At 35.0% G+C, this 20,121-nt stretch overlaps 1 protein-coding gene across 1 annotated transcript; it reads left to right on the plus strand.

Moving 5' to 3' along the window:
- The first annotated feature begins 1,086 nt into the window (after positions 1-1,086).
- On the plus strand, positions 1,087-4,107 carry LOC131044375 (receptor-like protein 33). Its single transcript, XM_057977694.1, has 3 exons — positions 1,087-1,783; positions 2,390-3,864; positions 4,075-4,107. The coding sequence occupies exons 1-3, from the start codon at positions 1,087-1,089 to the stop codon at positions 4,105-4,107; spliced, it is 2,205 nt and encodes a 734-aa protein (XP_057833677.1).
- The last annotated feature ends 16,014 nt before the right edge of the window (positions 4,108-20,121 follow it).

Raw genomic sequence — 20,121 nt, forward strand, 5'->3', positions numbered from 1 at the left:
ATTCTTTCCAGACGAATTTTGGATAAGTTTTCCCTGCCGTTTGTTTTACGGCTTCGCTATTTTCTTCCATCTAGAATTTAATTATATGACACGCTTTTAGTCGCAGTCTCAAGTCTACGCGTTTATGAACTTTCGTGGAAATTCAGTACAACTTTAATGGGCTGTCCCGTCTATAAGCTTTTTCTACGACTTCGTTCCCATATTTTTCTTATTGTTGAATTTCACAGTCATAGCCGTGCCAATTTAATCAATTGAGTTTTGTACTCGTCGGTGAAAGGCGTGGTAATTGGCAGGTTGCAAATTGGTACGAAGTTATCCTTGATTTTTATCGATTTTCGATAGGGTTTGGATAGTCCTAAACAATAACAAACGAACAGGTTTGCTGCTCCATATTATTCTGCTCATGATGGGCTCTCGTCATGTTTTTGGGAGGGGATGTTGATTGCAGGTGTTTCAAAGAACGAAATTGAAGAAAACCCAATGAAATTCTCAGAGACTGTGGTCTGGAAGTTGTTTGGGTTTGCCCTATTGCTGCCGATTTGTTGGGTATCTTGTTGTCCAGACGATGAACGAAAAATCCTCTTGGATTTCAAACGGGGTCTTCACGACCCCTCTGGTCGACTGAAAACGTGGAATAATTCCACCGACTGTTGCAACTGGGAAGGAATCAAATGTGATAATAGCAGAAAGCACGTCATTCGGTTGGATCTCCACAATCCTTTCGGCAACAATCCGGCAATGGCTTTGCAGGATTCAACCAGTGGTGTTGGTTCTGGTTCCCAGATTTATCTCGGTTCACTTTCTGTTGAGAGTAATAGAACAGACGTTCTTTCTCCTCTGTTTGATCTGAAGATGTTACAAGTCTTGGATTTGAGCTACAACGCTTTCATCGGTATTGCTGTCCCTCAGGAACTCCCCACGCTGAAATATTTGCAGTATTTGAACTTATCAAATGCTAGATTTGTGGGAAAGATTCCCAGGGAGTTGGGCAACATGTCCACTTTGGGCTTCCTGGATCTTTCCACCAATTACTACATTTCCTCTTCCTCCATCACAATTGATGACATGCAGATGTAGACAGGAAACATGAGGGTTTTAGAGGAGCTGCTGCTGGACGGGGTGAATATGTTGCAAGTGACAAGCAATGAATGGGGCAAAGCTATCTCAGCCATGTACAGTCTCAGGCGTCTTCAAATGTCCAACTGTATGCTTTCTGGCCCAATTCCCCTTTCACTTGCAAATCTTAGCAGTTTAACCCACCTCCAACTTGGTGGCAATTCCTCCTTCTCGTCCATACCTGCTCGCTTCCACAACCTTTCCAAGCTGGTTTCTCTCAAGCTTAGCAGCTGTGAGCTCAATGGTTCCATCCCTTCTGATCTGTTGAGCCTTCCAAACCTGCAAGAAGTTGACTTCTCTGCCAATCTGGATTTGGGAGGGAATCCTTCAACCATTCTGCCGCGACACTCTTCCAGGCTTAAGAGACTTGTTCTTACAGCAACGAATGTAGGAGGAGCTATTCCAGATTCAATTGCCAACATCTCCTCGTTAACTTTCTTGGATCTATCCGACTGCTCTGTTCAAGGTAATCTTCCTCCCACCATTGCAAATCTTACAGCACTTGTAATGTTGGATATCTCAAATAACAAATTAAAAGGAAGTATACCATCGTTTGGGGCTAAGCGTCCTTTAGAAACTCCATTTCCTTTGGCCTACATCGATCTTTCTACAATCAGTTGCAGGGCAACATACCCTCTATGTTGTTCGGTGCATTTGGGAAGCTCCGGTATGTTGACTTGAGTCATAACCTATTGACCGGTCCTATTCCATCCCCTGACGTGAATCTTACCTCCCTCAAATGGCTTGATCTGAGCTACAATGAACTGAACGGCACAATTCCTTCCTTGGCCAACATCAAGCCCCTTGGTCTGCTTGATCTGAGTAATAACCTCGAGTGACAAAATCCCGGCTTCCGTTGGTCAACTCCTTTCCCTCGGTACGCTTGATCTCAGCAACAACCTGTTAACAGGTGCCATACCTCGCAACATTTCAAATCTATCTAAATTGAAGGTTCTTTCCCTATCCTCTAATCATTTCAGCGGGAACCTTACAGAGTCCCACCTTCATAATCTCTCCGATCTGGTATCTCTAGACATTTCAAACAATACGTTAACTGTGAAAATCAGTCCGACTTGGATTCCCCAAAACTTTTTTAGAACACTGAAACTAAGATCATGCAACATGGAGGGTGAGTTCCCTGCCTTCTTAATAACTCAAACTGAAATTTCCAATTTGGATTTGTCCGAAAATAGATTATGGGGCAATATTCCTTCGTGGATATGGGATTCCCCTGCTCTTTTACAGCTCAACCTGTCTTATAATAACTTTTCAGGCGCTTTACCTTCTAAGCTAACGGGGACAAAAAAACTAAAGGTTCTAGACTTGCATAGCAATTACTTACAACATCAGCTTCCGCTTCCTCCTCCTTCAGTGCTTGTGTTAGACTTGTCTGAAAATCAGTTTTCTGCATCCATTCCAGTTGAAATTGGGGAGTCTAATCTTTGGTATCTGTCGCTCTCTCACAACAATCTCAGCGGTAGGATCCCACCGACATTATGTAATATACCGTCCCCGAATATGAAGATTCTGGATTTTTCGTATAATAGTCTCACAGGTAAGATTCCAGCATCTCTTGCAAACTGCAGTTCTCTTGTGGTATTGAATTTGGAGAAAAATTGTTTAGTAGGTGAGTTGCCAGCGGAGTTGGGAAGCCTGATTTCGCTTCAAACACTAAAAATCAGTGGAAATAATCTAAATGGGACTCTGCCAACACTTGCAAATTGTAAACAGTTGCAGATATTGGATGTGGGGGACAACAGACTAACAGGGAATATTTCTTCAAATGGGATTCAAGAGCTTTCTAATCTTAAGATTTTGATTTTAAGATCAAACAAATTTGAAGGAACTGTACCTGCTGATGTAAGCAAAATACCGTCTCTTCAAATATTAGACCTCTCAATGAACAGATTGACAGGAGTGATTCCGGTCAGCATTTCAGAGATGAGGGGAATGGCGAATTGGTCAGAGAATACAAAAGTCTTTGAGTTTGAATGGTTAAAAGATAAAATTTATGTAGAGAAAATAATCATTAGAAACAAAGGATTGGAGCTGGAGTATGTGAGATTTTTGAGCTTGGTAAAATGCCTTGATCTATCAGGCAATAGAATATCTGGTCATGTCCCTCAAGGCATGGGATCTCTCGCTGGTTTGATTATCCTTAATATTTCAAGAAACAATATTAGTGGTACCATACCTGAGTCCTTGGGAAACATGGCACAGCTAGAGTCCCTTGACCTCTCGAAAAACCAACTGTCTGGAATTATTCCTGCAGCGTTGGTGAATCTCACATTCCTAAGTTACTTGAATCTGTCATACAATAATCTTACAGGAATGATACCGCAAGGGGCACAATTCGCAACATTTGAAGCCTCATCCTTCTCGCATAATCCAGGTCTGCACGGCTTACAACTGAACGAGTCATGGTCGCCTTCGCCAAAGGATGAAAGCAAGCCAAAAAAGAAAGAAGGGGTGAATAAAAACAGGGCAAGAGAGAGAAATGACAGTTTCATTGTGTTGATGGGGATGAGCTTTGGAGTGGGCGCGGGCACAATTGTAGCTCCATTGTTGTTTCTGAAGAAACGGAGGGAAAAGTTCTTTGATTTGTTAGCCAGTATATTGATTTGGATTGTTGATTTGATTCCTTGTGAGAAGTGCATTTCCTGTGACAAGTTGCAGATAGTGAAAATTTCGGACGGCGAAGACCAAGAGCATTCCAAAGAAAGCAAGAAGAAATTAATACGCTTTTGCGTACGTTGTACTCAAATTGACAGAGAGACTAAAACTATTTCAACCTCTTCCCTCTCCTCTATGTTGTTGACATTTGTCATCTCGAAATTGGGTTGAAAGCCTTCACATGGATCATAAACCCATCAATCCTGGCCCTTGTTAAGATTACTCAATCTCAACCATCCATTTCTCCATTTTTTCTATAAATAAAGCTCATTCCTTTTTCAAAAGGATCCAGAACTCTTGTATGCATCAAACTTATAGTAAATTTGAGAGAGCATTTAGAAGCATTTTTCTTTGTTATTTTGGCTAAAATTAACATAGATTAATTAGGTATTTTCTCATATTTAGCTTGTTTGCATTTGAATAATTAGTCATTTTCATAATCTTGAATCTTCATTAGACATCCATAATAGTGCAAAAAGCCGAGGGCTACACTCATGTGGAACTTGGAGAGGAGAGGAACAAGGGCGGAGCAACTATGAGCATATTGGAGGGCATCTTGGAGGGTTTTGTGTCTTTCCTTCATTTTTGTGTGTATTCCATAATATGTTTCATATCTCTCTTGGTATTCTTGTTTAGAATTGTAGTTTCATTTCTCTTTTGTTTTTTATTGCTACTAACAACACTAACGTTTGAATATTATGTTTCTTGCATCCTTTTTAGTGTGCATTAGGATCCATTATTCAAGTGAGGGTCAAAAACTACTTATTTCAAATTGTCGTATGATACCTACTTAAAGATGCCCCAACAATCATACACTTAGAATTGCCAATACTTAAACATAAATTTCCCAGTAGTTGTGTGCAATGGGTACCGATAAAGGTGCACAAATGGGCTAATTATGGTCCAAAAATGCTAACTATTGGAGCTAAAATAGGCCTTTTGGGTTTCTTTAAAGCTAGTAATTGAGGTGCTGGGTGTACAAGGAGTGAATGGTTATTGGAAGTATAACAATAACTAGTGCTCTTCCCCTAAATTATATTTGGGTATGTGTGAGATCATGAGGGGCCAAAAAGTGGTGATATTTTGACTAAAGTCTCAATTGAAAAATATCTATAACTTTCAAATAGTATCACATTTTTTGAATCCAAAACATGTGTCACATTCTATGCTTCGTATACTATAGAATTAAAAAAAAGAAAATTTCATAAATTTTTGACCAAGTTATGGAGGTCAGACATACAAGTTTTTATATTTTTAAAAATCTTTAGTAAAAAAATCATAATTAATTATTTATTTCAAAAAAAATACAAATAAAAATGTGTCGCATCTGGAGATAAGTCTTCTACTTATATCTAAAATATTATAAAAAAATATCATGATTTGATTGTGGTTAGGGTGGTTAGACAGACACTTGCTTCTTATCTTTTTCATGAAATTTTAGTACTACTGCATTGAAATTTCAATTTTTTGGCAAATAGATTTACTTTTTTTAAGAAAAAAACTAGTATCTTAGAAACTACATTCAATTTGCTACAGATTCTGTTCTTACATAATTTTGAAATGATGTTGGTAACTTATTCAATTTTTTTTACGTCAAATTGCCTAAATTTGTTTTTTTTCTGATTTTCATTGCCACTTAAGGGCTTGTTTAGCCCACCACGATCCTGCACATACCCATTTTACACCTTGCATGACTTTAGATGTTTATTATGGTTCATCTAGGAGATATGGTTAGCCACATTAATATTTATTTGGACCTCCACTTGTAAATTTGTATACATCATTGCGTTAGTTATTTTATTTGTGAGATACATAGAATACTTAATTATTATTTAGGGAAAGATATTTAATAATGTGAAATTAGGTAGTATCAAAAAGTAAATGAGGGGTAAATGTGTTTGAGTATTCATGATTTTGAAGTGCATGGTTATATCTTACCAATTGGTTGTATTTGTGCTAGCTTGGTTCTTCAAAAGAAGGTAGATTTTTAGTGGTTAAGGTTGATAGAGTGAATGAGTTTCCATTGTATTATTTATTTCTTGTAAGTGCATATGTGAAGCTATTAGGATTAAGGTGACATCTACTTTTTAAATCCTATGACATGGTTCCAACATCCTTAGAAAGTGTTCCAAGGCACATAGGGTGTATTGGGAAAATAATTTATAATATTTAATTCTCACTATTGTTTGTAATTAAGGGGTGATGGGTTCCACTAGCAACGGTAAAGGTGGGTTGTGAACATAATTATATAATATTATTTTCTCCACATGTGGATGTCTAAAATAAGATAATTAATGACTTAAGAAGAGGACAAATGAGTGACCTTTAGGCTTATCCAAGTGGGGGCTTGGAAGAGGCAACACGTGTCTCTTGGTAGTCCACCATTTATTACATTTAATGTAATGTTTATCTTGCAAGATTGGGTGACCAAGTTGGAGGGAAAGTATTGGAACCCAAACCAGTTTTTGTTTTTACTTTTGTAGAGACATTCCAAAGGTTGTGGTCATGAAGAATTAAGATCCTTCTTTGAAAATATTTATTGGTGGTTTTGGAGCTCTTTCCATTCTACAAATTCAACCTTTTGGATGTAGAATTAAGGTGAGATAGTTGAATGTAGATTTTCTTTGTAGGAATAAGGACATATGGGAGGCCTAAGGAGGTTGTTCACACGTACATAGATGCTACTGTGTTGGAGTAAAAGAGGACAATGAAAATGATTATATTGTAAGCACATTTATTGTAAATAATACATACTTGGCCTCTCTTCTCAATGAAATTTTTCCTACAAGGGTTTCTACATGTAAATCTTGTGTTATGTGGTTCTCTTATGTTGTTGACTTCTGCCTCATTGTTTCTATCTTATGGTGATGGTATTTTTTATTTATTGTTGTTATATGTTCACATAAGATAGGTTTACTAGGCATGATATGTAGGCTAATTTTTGACATGATAAAGAACAAGGATTTAATTTTGGTTTTTCATGTTAAGGCAACTTAATTTTTAGATTTGCATATGAGTTGTAGATTTTCAAGTTGTAGCTATCCAAGCCTTGCATCTCATCCTTTGATAGATTTATTGGATAGAGATTGGTCTTCACAATCTTTAGTAAATTGAAACTATTTATTTCACAACAAAAGCATGGGATGAGATGTGTGGATACATGCTTGGACACATGGAGAGATCAATGGAAGAGATTTATGGTTTAGAAGTATTCATAGAAACCCTATAAGTGAATTGTATTAATTTATTTTTGAATAATAGATGGAGTACATGTATGCTTTTGGATGTTGGACTTTCCCCTCTTGAAGGTTTTTTCAAGGTATATCTTGTGTTGTGGTTTATCTATTTTATCTTTGAATTATGGTTATTCTATAAGATTGTATGCATGCTTTTCTCTTATGAATTGATGTAGGTAATGAATTAAATATTTTTTATTATATATTTATTTACTAATAGAAATCCTACATGTTAGTTGGTTGTTACGTCTTTAAATAAATGGCTTGATGTGTTTAATTAAGTTCCCTATAGAAAATCTTGCTTTTCCCCAAATTTTATACATATAGTAGAATAAATTACAAAATGGCAATCCTCTATTTACATTAAAGAGGTTGAGTGTTTCATAAAGAGAAGGGAAAGTACCCTTCTAACCTTAAGAAATGAAACAAATTCCTCCTACTTTTTCCATTAACCATATGTAATGAAATAAATAATTTAAGCTCTCCTTTTTATGATGGTCCATTAATTAATTCTTATGTTCTCAATATGGCTTTTTAGTATTTCTATGCTTCTTTTGTTCAAAATTTTATTATTATGATTCTAATTTACCAAGTCTTGTGTTTACTTTTCATTTTCACTCTCACTAAGCTTATAAGTTTAAGGGGTGAACATTTGTGAATTACTTTTGGATTAATATGTTTTGGAGTAAGTTCTAAAACTCATGTTTGTTGAGGAATAAAAATCATCGTTTAGCTTTAAGTGTATTGAAATCATTAACCTTGTATGAGTAGTATAAGTTTGAATAATGGGGGCAAGGTGGAGACCACATGACACTTTATGATTGGATCTTCTTGATTTATAATTTATTTATTTACTTCTATTATTTTGATATTTTCTTAAAATCAAATTAATAACTTCTACATAATTTAACATTGTCTCAAAATATTTTTACAAACAATAGTAGCTCATGTTATTTTGTAGATGATAAAATGCATCCAATTAGTGAGAAAATAAAAAAAGTGATTGATTTATGAAATAGATTTAATAAGGATGAAGAGAGAAATAAAAATATCTATAAAAAAATAAAGTTGAACTACAATAAAGAATGATCTGATGCAATAGTCAAATATTTTAGTTAACAAATTTACCTTTATTCTTTGCATGCATTCTCTTATCCTTTTCAAGGTAGCTAACATCTAAGGGATAAAAACCATAAAATAGAGGGATAATGAATGCGCATTTGCACTTTCATGGTTTTTTCATCTATTTCACACACTACAAAAAGTTTGTTTAATCACTTGAAAAGATGGAATTAATAATGGTACTATTTTTCAATCATTTCACTTTTCTCTATTATTTCTTTATTGATGAAAGTGGGAACTCAATTATGACTAGACATTGAAGTAAATAATTTTAGAATTTCCATGCAATTTTTTGAGCTCCAACTCTTCATTGAGCTTTCCAATTAATTAAATTTGTACTTTTTTTCTCACATCTAATAACATAAAATCCTTTTATTGTGCAAAAATGTGACAACTCAAAACATGTTGAAGAAATATAATTTTTTTAGTCTTGCAATCTCTATTTCAAATTCTTATCTATTGTCCCAATAATTTCCCAACCCTTTTTTCATTGAGGGAGCATACTAAAACACCTTTTTAGAAATCACTATACAATAAATCCACTTTAAATCCAACTTTCAACAAATTTTTAAAAACTTACATGTATTTTAATGCAATTTGACTAGTCAATGATAGGTAGGCCAAGTTCACATGAGAAGAATTGAATTGTTCAAAACTGCACAAACTTTTATATGTAAGAGAGTAGATTAAATCCAAGTCACTTGGAATGCATTTCATAGAGTTGTAAGCGCATGTACATGTTTTATATAATATTTCTCTCAAGGAAATGTATGTACATTTGACCCCTTTCATTGTTGGATATATAAACAACTACGGTTGGAAAGTTCCTAAAAACACTAAAAAAATTTGTTGGTTGTAATGGTTTGATTTTTTGTTTACATTGTACTATTTATTATCATTTCAAGAAAAAGTGATAAATTAAGTTTTTTTATTTATTAGTTATCAATTTTATTTTATGATAAATAACAATACATGTGCAAAGAACTTAACAAGTCAATTTTATTTGATGGTTATAACTATTGGGAGTTAGAGAAGTTGAAATTCAAGAGACTCATCATAACACATTTCTTCTTTCAATTATTAATTGCTCATAAAATAAAATTGAATCCTAAATTTTATTGAAAAATACAAATAAAATCAAAATTTCTAAACAATTGATACAAGAAAATATAAGACAAACTATAATATCCACCATAATAAAAAAAATACAAATACAATTTTTTTATAAATAATTAAAATAATTACTCATGTAAAATAAACTAAATATTAAGTATATTTTGTCCTCTAAGTCTTCATTATTTCTTTTATGAATATAAATATTATCCTTGGTTTTGGTATATTGGCTCATTCTAAGCTTATTTAAGCCTTAGAGATTTTAGTTAATATAAAAAAAAAATCTTAATAAACTCAATACATATTTAAATTGATGTTGTGAAAAAGGGGTTAGTGGACAATAAAGAAATCATGTTAGTAAACTTTCAACCATAAGCAAAACATAAAAATGAATCCATTTCAAAGCATATCAAGAAAGATTAATAACGAAGCAAAGGGGAAAATAAAGAACTAGACAACTCTAAAACTCCCTCCCTATGCTTGATGATGTTGGCTCTTCCTTGTTCCTCTCCTCTCCAAGTCCCAAATGAGTGTAGCTCTAAGCTTTTAGCACCATCCATGGATGCCATATGAAGATTCAAGATGGTTGTACATGAAAACAAATGCTTATGCAAGTGTAAAAGATTTGCTATAAGAAAGCTCCTAATTAATGTCTATGTGAATTTTACTATAATAACAATGCTCAAATGCTTTCCTCCCTCTCTTTTTTTTCTTGGGGAATGAGGTTCTTTTATAGGGAAAAATGTTGATTGAATGGCCAAGATTGAGTGGGCATATGAAGGGTCAAAATTGATGGGTTTGAGATCCATGTGATGGCTTTCAACCCAATCTCGGGATGACAAATGTCAACACAAGATGGCTTGAGAGGAGAGGGAAGAAGCATTAAATGTTTGAGATGATATGAAGGTTACCTTGGGAGGGTTTGGTTAGGCTTGAGTTAGTGAATAAAGCTTTTATCCAATGAATAATGTCTTTATCCAATGGACAAACTCTTATGCAAGAGTTAGTGGGGATAACCATGGTCAAAGCAATAAATGCTTGAAGAGACCCATGAGTCAAATGAGGGTTGAGTTAGAGGGAAAGTCTCTAACCATGTGGGTGAGTTGAGTTTAACCATTAATGGTCATGTAAGAGCCATAAATGGTTATATAAGAACCATAAATGGTTTGGAAGACTTTAGGGGTTAACTTGTTGGAGAATAAAAGCTTTTAATGCTTTTCAAAGACTTTGAGGCTTTGAGAAGTGACTTCAAGTTGCTTAGGAATGTGGCAATAATTAGGGGATGGGATTAGGCTAATTTAAAATGGATTAGAAGAATCTAGAATGGGTTAGAAGAGTCTAGAATAGGTTAGAAGAGCAAGTGGACTTGGTGGGTGAGGGAAAATAGAATTTTTATTAAAATAAAATTGATTTATTTCAACTAAAATAGGTGCAACTTTGCATTTGTAGGAGAATGCAAGTGGGGGGGTAGTTTAGGGATTTAAATAAATATTTATTTATTTATTTAAAAGAGGAAAGGGGTTAATTTAAATAAATGTGCTTTATTCATTTAATTGATTGTTAGATTGTGGTTTAATGAATTAATTTAAATAAATTGAATAATTTATTTAGTTAATAAAAGAAGAGGTTGAGGATGGAATTAATTAAATATTAATTTAATTAACTGATTATTGATGGTTAAATAATCAAATAAATAGTAAAAATTTATTTAATTAAGTGGACAGATTTATGTGTCTACATTTGCCCCTCTTTGAGATGGTGCGGTTTATCATGTCGTTTCAAAGAAAGAAAAATAGGTATGAATAAATATGCCCCATAAATGTTAATTTAGTGGGTGGTATGCCCCCTCGAGAGATGGGCCGAAAAAAATTGAAAAAGAGAAAGAAGTTGGGGGGAGGTAGAATAGAAGAATTAGAAATAATTGTGAAAGAATGGGAGAAGATGAAGTGAATATGGAGAAACAAAAAGCCTTGAAGGTACATGGGGGTCACGGTGAAAATGTAGTTTTTGTGCTCTTGATTGATACTGTACAATTGATCTAATATTGGCTAGACAATCTGGTGCAATCAATTGAATTGCCCCAGTTGAGTCAAAGCATGACAGTTGATGTCAATTGTTCGCTTGGACAATTGATGTAATTGCCCGATGAAGTCAAGGTATCTGAAGCAAAATACTCATCGAGATAAGTAGACAATTGATGTAATTGTCCGTTGTGATTGTGTTTGATTGGTTGATCAATTGATAGTGTTTGTGTTGTAGGTTGGTTGTGATGAATCATAGCAGCCCCGTTGAGACTAGGTCATTGTGATAAATACATGTTGTAGTCTAGGATTGCCATAATCAATTACCTATTGAGACTTGAAGATAATTGATCAAAAAGTATCTGTTGATAGTCTAGTTGTGTGTGAGTCGATGTTCCTGTGTAGACAGAGTAACTGGCTTGATTGGGTTGATGGGAAATGATGAAGGGATTATGATGATGACCTAGATGGGGAGGGTGAGGGGGGGATTCAATGTTAGATAGAAGGTATGGAGGACCTAGGACTCATTCCTATGGAAGAAGATCAAAAAAAGAGAGTATGCATTGTCATTACTATGTATGAATGATATGCAACAATATAGATGTATGGATGGATGGAATGCAACGAAATGCAATATATACAGATGAGATGAAATGACAATCCATGGATTATTCACAGTGCTTAATTTTTCATCATCGACCATGGTAGTATCGTTCTTGGCCGAAGTAGTAGTAACCACAGTTGAGCATTTCACCTGTAAGTAAGCATCGCAAACAAGGAAAGTTCCCCTCCATTTTGGTTCATGTGCAAATGGTCAAGGTATACGTTGTAGTCAGTAAGCCATAGTGATCCATGACTGTATTTTTTCATACGATCACGTAGCTTAGTGAACTTCCTGCGTAGACACCATTAGTACATGCACCAGATCTTCATTGGAACAATCTGAAGACAACAAACAAAGAAAGAAAAAAAAGATATCAGGAGCCATCCCGGCTACTCTAATCACTTGTGCATATCCTGAAGTAGCGTAGGAACCTGATATAAATAAATAAATAACAAATAGACCAAGTGCTTATTAGCTAAACAAAATTTTCTTCTCAAAGAAAATGTTACCATGTCTTTGTTTTGTGAGGAAGGATGCATCCTTGCGAAGACAATTGTGTGCAGATGTTTTGACTTGGTTGGTTGTTTTGATGAATCATCATCATTTGAGTAGCTCAAAAATGTTTGTTTGGTATCGGTTACGATGTGTATGTACAAAGAATATTATATATTGCAATGTTTTTTATTGATTTTTGATGTTTTATCATGTTTTTAGATTTTGTGAGTGTTTTTGAATTTTTTTGGTATATTTTAAGTTTTTACGAATGTTTTTGGTATATTTCCAGATAGTTTTGAATGAGGAACTCAATAAATCACAAGTAATGTAAAATCCACTTCCATCTGTAGGTTAATCTAGCATTGCCCCCAGTTAGATGTTGCTGTGAAAGCGGGATGCAGGACACATGAAGTACTAACCCTGATTGCAGATCAATAACAAGCCATGGTTTGAATGATAGATGAATGAATGAAATGGATGTAATCGCAACGAGTCTGAAAGATAATGGAGTCATAGCCTTTATGAGTGGCGCCTATTTGCCAGGTTTTCACCATCGTACTTACCCAAGGCACCACCGAAGTGGTTTTCACTGTTTGGATGCATGATTTGTCTTTACTATTTTCTTGATTTTTTGTATTTTCTTTAGGACATTTTTCTGAATGTTTTTGGTATTTTCTGATATATTGAAGGAGCCTGATGCTCTGCACAACTTATGTATGAAACTGTTTGAGGTACATGATGTTGATTGGATCTGCTAGTGGTTCTCCTTCTAAAGTTGCCAATTGATATGCCCTAGACCCAAATACAACAGTGATAAGATATGGACCTAGCCAGTTGGATTTAGACTTGCGATGGTGTTCTTTGTTCGGCTGGTTACGAGGATTCTCCTTGAGGACAAGATCTCCTACCTCAAATGTGCAAGGTTTGACTCAATGACTGTAGTTTTTTCTCATGCGTTGCTGATAGGCTTTTAGGTGGTTGTATGCAGCTTGTCGTCGTTCATCAAGCAGTTCCAAGTCCCGAAGATGTGAGACTCGGTATGCTTCATCATCTATCAGATTGTGCAAAGAGACCCAATCAAGCAATATCAATGGAGCAATATTTGTGAGATTACAACGATATCAAGCAATATCAAAATGCTTGGCTTTGGGAACATGCAAGTAACTCCATCGGGGCTATGGACGTCTGGCTGGCAATGGAGCAATATTTGTGAGATTACAACGATAACCTTGTCAGGGCTATGGACGCTTGCTGGCAGCGAGGCTCTATCTGGGATGCTTTTGAAGTTAGGGTAACTCATGTAGCTAGCCATGCTGGATTTTGAAGATTACAATGATCATAGGAGCCAGAATGAATCCACTTGCACACACATGGGTAATCAAAGACTAAATATACCTTGATCCACTTTAGGATTCTTCTTCCCTTTTGACTCTACTTCCCAGTTTCTAGAAATGTTCAGTTGAATTTTTCAGAGGTTCTAAGTGTGGGTTGGATCTCTATCTTTGAAAAGTTCAAGAACACTTATTTGGGTAGTGCTAGATGTTGTGACAATCTTACATATTGCCTTTTTGCAAACGGAAACATGTATGCTTGGTGGTAAATTTCATCCACTCTATCCTTCCTACCATATCTCCCATTATCCTTCCTCCAATATCCATTACCCTATCTAAATTCATCATTATCTATGATCTTGCTTCACCTCATCCATATCCCTTATCACATCAATTCACAACATGAATGCATGGCCCATCCATCAATTCAACAGGAAAAATCTCAAAGTTCTGCAATCAAACTAATCACATGTCTTGTTAATCAATTCATCACTCGAAATCAACATCAACATCAACATGTCTTATACAGGGATAGGTACACACGAAACCAGACAAATCGGTCTTATACGGGGTACTCATCCTTTGAAACCAGACATTTCTATCAATCGTCGAGTCTTGATAATCAGTCCATCTATCAACATCAACATCAATATATCGTATACAGGGATAGGTACACTTGAAACCAAATAGATCGGTCTTATACGGGGTACTCACTCTTTGAAACCAGACATTCTTATCAATCATTGAACAAATCAAAACAATGATATAGAGCAGTATGACTACTAGATTTTGTTCTAAGTTAGCCTTATCTTTAACAATTGATGGCAGTACATGTTTCATAGATCATATTGTACATATCATATCCACCCATCTGAGCCATCACCATAAATTCACAAATGTTTATGGGTTAGTGCAGGATCAAGGGGGGTCAAAAAGTGGTGATGTGAAAAAAATAGTCTTCCTCACTTGCCTAAAAACGCGAAAATCCGTGTTGACTTTTTGCTAGGCCTGGGTGTCAGTACACCTTGGCCTAGTAATTACCTATGCAAATCGGATATCTGATTGTTATTTGTAATTTTAATTTAAAAAATATATTATATGTTACATATTATATAATATATAATATTATTATATTATATAATATATATAATGCAATAATATATTATATAATATATTATTACATTATATATATTATATAATACGTATTATATAATATATTATAATATTATATTATATTATAATATAATATTATATTATATAATACAATATTATATTATATATAATATGATATAATATAATATTATATTATATAATACAATATTATATTATATATAATATGATATAATATTATATTATATTATATATTATAATATAATATAATATTGTAATATATTATAATATTGTAATATATTATAATATTGTAATATATTATAATATTGTAATATATTATAATATATTATATTATATTATATATAATATAATACAATACGTATTATATAATATAATAATATATTATATAATACGTATTATATAATATATTATTATATTATATAATACAATATTATATTATATTATATTATATTATATTATATATTATAATATATATAATATAATACAATACATATTATATAATATAATAATATATTATTATATTATATAATATATCATTATATTATATAATATATCATTATATTATATAATATATCATTATATTATATAATATATCATTATATTATATAATATATTATTATATTATATATGTTATTTAAAAATAATTTAAGTATAGAAATCAGATATCCGATTTTCTGAGACTTTTATATTTCAACAATGACAGTCCCGTGAGTTATTTTAACTCACGGGCCGTGCGAATTCATCAAAATCCGATATCCGCTCCATCCGATATCCGATGTTTTGACAAAAAATTGCTAAAAAATAGATTTAGAGGTAAGAATTTTATCGTTTTGAATCATTTTCATTCATTTTTTGTATTTTTTGTTAATGTTTATTTGATTTTTCATTGAAAATATGGTTTTTTTCATGAAAACTAGGTTTTTTTAAATCAAATACCTAATTGTTTAAATTTGTTAACTAAATTTAATTGTTTACATTCAATTAGGTTAAAAATGGGGGATAACAATGAAAACATTGACTGACCACAACTGTAACAACCAAACCCTCATTTGCCAAACCCCCCCTCAATTCAAGATTTGATTGCACAAAATTTGAATGAATTGAGGGGGATTGCAAAAGTATATCGTAGGATCCCTCGTCTAAACCCATTGTTTGATCCTCTCACGTCGATCATAAAAAGTATGGAAACCATGACTGAGGAGCACGATGTTGCCCTTTTGTGGCGAGATTCTATGAAAGAAAAATATGCAGATGGCTTGTCGTATAAGGATATCAAGGATCTTGAGATATCCAAAGCCAAAATCGCCTCATTGTTTGTCAATCCCCGTACTGGTCAGCCCGTAGATCCAAAAAAAACAAAATTTTCTATCAAATGGTGCACAAATGATGGGATTGTGAAAATTTTTTGGGATCGTTGGTGGATGGTTTTCGACAAACCACCCAACAACAATCTTGATATCCCCTTCTATTTCATAAAAAAATGTATGCTGAGTTTGTTTTACACAAACATGTGAACTACTTTGGCATCCAACCTTTCTAGGGTGTAGGTTTAGGTATGCCCCAAAAATAGACCTGGAGCAGTCAGAGTAGTCCAGGGCCCATATGTCCCCCCTCCTCCTGTTGATCCCCCACCTGTAGTTCAGCATCTTGATAACATTTGTGAGGCAGCTTCACGGACCATATCGATTATTCACCCTTTGAGTAGCCTTTTGGTTTCTCAGGCTGCATCAGTAGCTCAGCCTACTCTTGATGGTAGCGGTGCATCTAGTGTCGGTGACACGTCATCCTCGACTCCACACATATGTGTGCCCCATAGTTGTGTCATGTGTGGGCACGTATGCTTGGGTCCACTTGGACAACCCGTTGATTCTCATGTGGATAGTGCAGATTATGAGGTGAATGAGATGCATGATGCACTGGATGTTATTACACAGACTGGAGTATACCCTGGGGAGTCCTCACATGCTAGAGGCAAGGAGGCACTGTCATCATACATTGATGATGTATTGGTAAGATTTGTGTTTTCACAATTCATGTTATATTTTAATTAAATATTTATAAATTAGATAATATTAAGTACTAATTTTTATTTACATGGTCTATTTAACAGTTGATGACCGAGGATGAGTTGAGACAGATTCAGGGGGGCACCTTGTCGGCCATTTCATTTGGCCTTGATAGCTTGACGGTACATATATTATTGCACCTAGTCGTTTGTATTTTATTGTACATACATGCTCATCATTTATATTGGTATTAATTAGATTATGTAGTAACTTGCACGTATATCTTATTTTACTCTTGTAGGGCACACGCAGCACGAGTGCGGGGCAGTGTGATTTAGGATCTGGTAGTGTAGTTAGAGACAAGGGAAAGGTAATTGAATGCAAATATGATTGAATGAATAGTTTAAATAACTTATAGTGATTATACATGTCTAGACATAGATTGATAGTTTCATATACTTGTTGTGTATATATACAGAGAATTCTTGGCTTCACATCCTTGATGACTACACCCAGTATACTTGAAGAAGAAGAAGAGATGCCTCGAGTAGATGTGTGTTTATTTTATTTTTTGATTAGTAGATATAATTTGTTATTATCAGTGACAATTATATGCTAACTTGTATCAATGTCATGTTTCTGAACATATGTAGGTTGTGTATGAAAATATTCAAAACATACCTCCTCTACCGAAGACATAAATTAAGAGTCCTGCAAAGCTGAAGAGAAAACGTGGAGATGAGGTAAACATGAATAGTTCAATTATAGTTCATTTTTATGTTAACTTTTCGAATGTGAATTATATAATATAACTAATATTAATCGTGGTTTGTTTTTCTTGTGCAAGATCCTTCAAAGCCAAGCAGTGCAGCGAAGAGGATCGATTTTGATGATCCATCAATAGCTTAGGATGTTATAGATAGTTTTGGGATGCTTACATGTCTAGTTGGCATGTATATTTTGTATATGGACATGCATTCACGTATTTAGACATACATTTTGTTTCAGTTGGCATTTATGCCATATTTGTGTATGGACATACATTTGTAATCATTTGACATTTTTATATATACAAAAGTTGATATTCGATCATATAAATTATTGCTCATTTGTGCGTGGTGTTATCATGGAAATCTTTAATATTCACTCCAATAATTAACAATGGTTAATAATGGCTATTTAATGAACAATACAATTCATTTCATTTCATCGTAAGTGTTGTTTTTATAATGAACAATACAATACAATTCATTTAATGAACAATACAATACAATTCATTTAATCAACAATACAATACAATTCATTCAATGAAAAATATAATTCATAAACAATACAATTCATTTAATGAACAATACCCTATGCATGCTCCTATTTTGTCCCCCCACTCGATCGAACGCTCGGGGTCATACCCTACCGGCGTCGTCCCTTAAGCGCCCTAAGTGCTCAAAATTGTCAAATTTTGATGGGCCCTAACTCGGAATCCATGGCACCTACGAACGATCCATTTGAACCTACGGGGCCACGAGAAGGGTCCCTACAAAATCTTATCTCGGTTTTTCAAGTTTCCCTACGGTTTTATTAGTGCAGCAATTTTTCAGTTGGCAAAAAAATCGTCAGTCTCACTCAATGGAATGTTGTCGCGTGGCCGATTTCTCGTTCTACTCGTCGCGATGATGAACCATCGGCTCGGACATGTCCAGTTAGGCATTATTACCCTACACATGCTCCTATTTTTCCCCCCCACTCGATCGAACGCTCGGGGTCATACCCTACCGACATCGTCCCTTGAGCGCCCTAAGTGCTCAAAATTGTAAAACTTTGACGGGCCCTAACTCGGATTCCATGGCACCTGTGAACAATCCATTTGAACCTACGGGGCTACGAGAGGGGTCCCTACAAAAGCCTATCTCAATTTTTCAAGTTGCCCTATGGTTTTATTAGGGTAGCAATTTTTTGGTTGGCAAAAAAATCGTTAGTCTCACTCAATCGAATGTTGTCGCGTGGCTGATTTCTCGTTATGCTCGTTGCGATGATGAACCGTTGGCTTCGACATGTCCAATTAGGCATTATTACCCTACGTATGCTCCTATTTTTCCCCCCCACTCGATCCGACACTCGGGGTCATACCCTACTGACGTCGTCCCTTGGGTGCCCTAAGTGCTCAAAATTGTCAAACTTTGACGAGCCCTAACTTGGAATCCGTGGCACCTGTGAATGATCCATTTGAACCTATGGGGCCACAAGAGGGGTCCCTACAAAAGCCTATTTCAGTTTTTCAAGTTGCCCTACGGTTTTTTAGGGCAGCAATTTTTCGGTTGGCGAAAAAATCGTCAGTCTCACTCAATGGAATATTGTCACGTGGCCGATTTCTATTTCTGCTCATCGCAATGACAAACCATCAGCTCTGACATGTCCAGTTAGGCATTATTACCCTACGCATGCTCCTATTTCGCCCCCCCCCAACTCGATCGAACGCTCGGGGTCATACCCTACCAGCATCGTCCCTTGAGTGCCCTAAGTGCTCAAAATTGTCAAACTTTGGCGGGCCCTAACTCGGAATCCATGGCACCTGCGAACAATCCATTTGAACCTACAGGGCCACGAGAGGGGTCCCTACAAAAGCCTATCTCGGTTTTTCAAGTTGCCCTACGGTTTTATTAGGGCAGCAATTTTTCGGTTGGCAAAAAAATCGTCAGTCTCAATCAATGGAATGTTGTCGCGTGGCCGATTTCTCATTTGAACACTCGGGGTCATACCCTACCGACGTCATCCCTTGAGCGCCATAAGTGCTCAAAATCTGCTCATTGCTGAATCAAGAGTACCTCCATGTGACAATGTTGAACTACACCAATCAACAACAGAACGTGCATCAGAGAAATTTGCACCTGAAATCCTCAATTGCTCCTTAACTAGAGCTCTCTTCAAACATGCACCTGCTCCATCATGCTCTCCCTTTCCATGCCCTGCCTAAAAAAAACACCAAATATGAGGTTTACACCTCTCCACATGCATTCTACTCAACCAATAAAACATACGGGCATTCTTGAATTGACCCGTACAATTATCTGACCATATTATATGTCTGTCAATTGCAATATCTTTCTCATGCAAGAACTCAAAAAAATTCTTGAAAGAATGTTGCACATACTCGGAGGAGTGTGATCTATCATCACTCATATAAAAATGATACTCCCTTATTATCTTCCTGTCCTCTTCTGTACTATTAGGAACATGTCTATATGTAATGTGAACAAAAATAGCAATCTGGACTAA

The sequence above is a fragment of the Cryptomeria japonica genome, chromosome 7 (genome assembly GCF_030272615.1).
Source record: "Cryptomeria japonica chromosome 7, Sugi_1.0, whole genome shotgun sequence".
NCBI lineage: Eukaryota > Viridiplantae > Streptophyta > Pinopsida > Cupressales > Cupressaceae > Cryptomeria > Cryptomeria japonica.

What these genes read in the sequence shown, in the direction of transcription:
- LOC131044375 (XM_057977694.1), top strand. Translation starts at nt 1,087, where the DNA reads ATGAGGGTTTTAGAGGAGCTGCTGCTGGACGGGGTGAATATGTTGCAA. An exon ending in GGTGCATTTGGGAAGCTCCG is followed by an intron (nt 1,784 to 2,389) that starts GTATGTTGACTT and finishes ATAACTTTTCAG; the next exon opens with GCGCTTTACCTTCTAAGCTA. An exon ending in AGAAATTAATACGCTTTTGC is followed by an intron (nt 3,865 to 4,074) that starts GTACGTTGTACT and finishes CTTTTTCAAAAG; the next exon opens with GATCCAGAACTCTTGTATGC.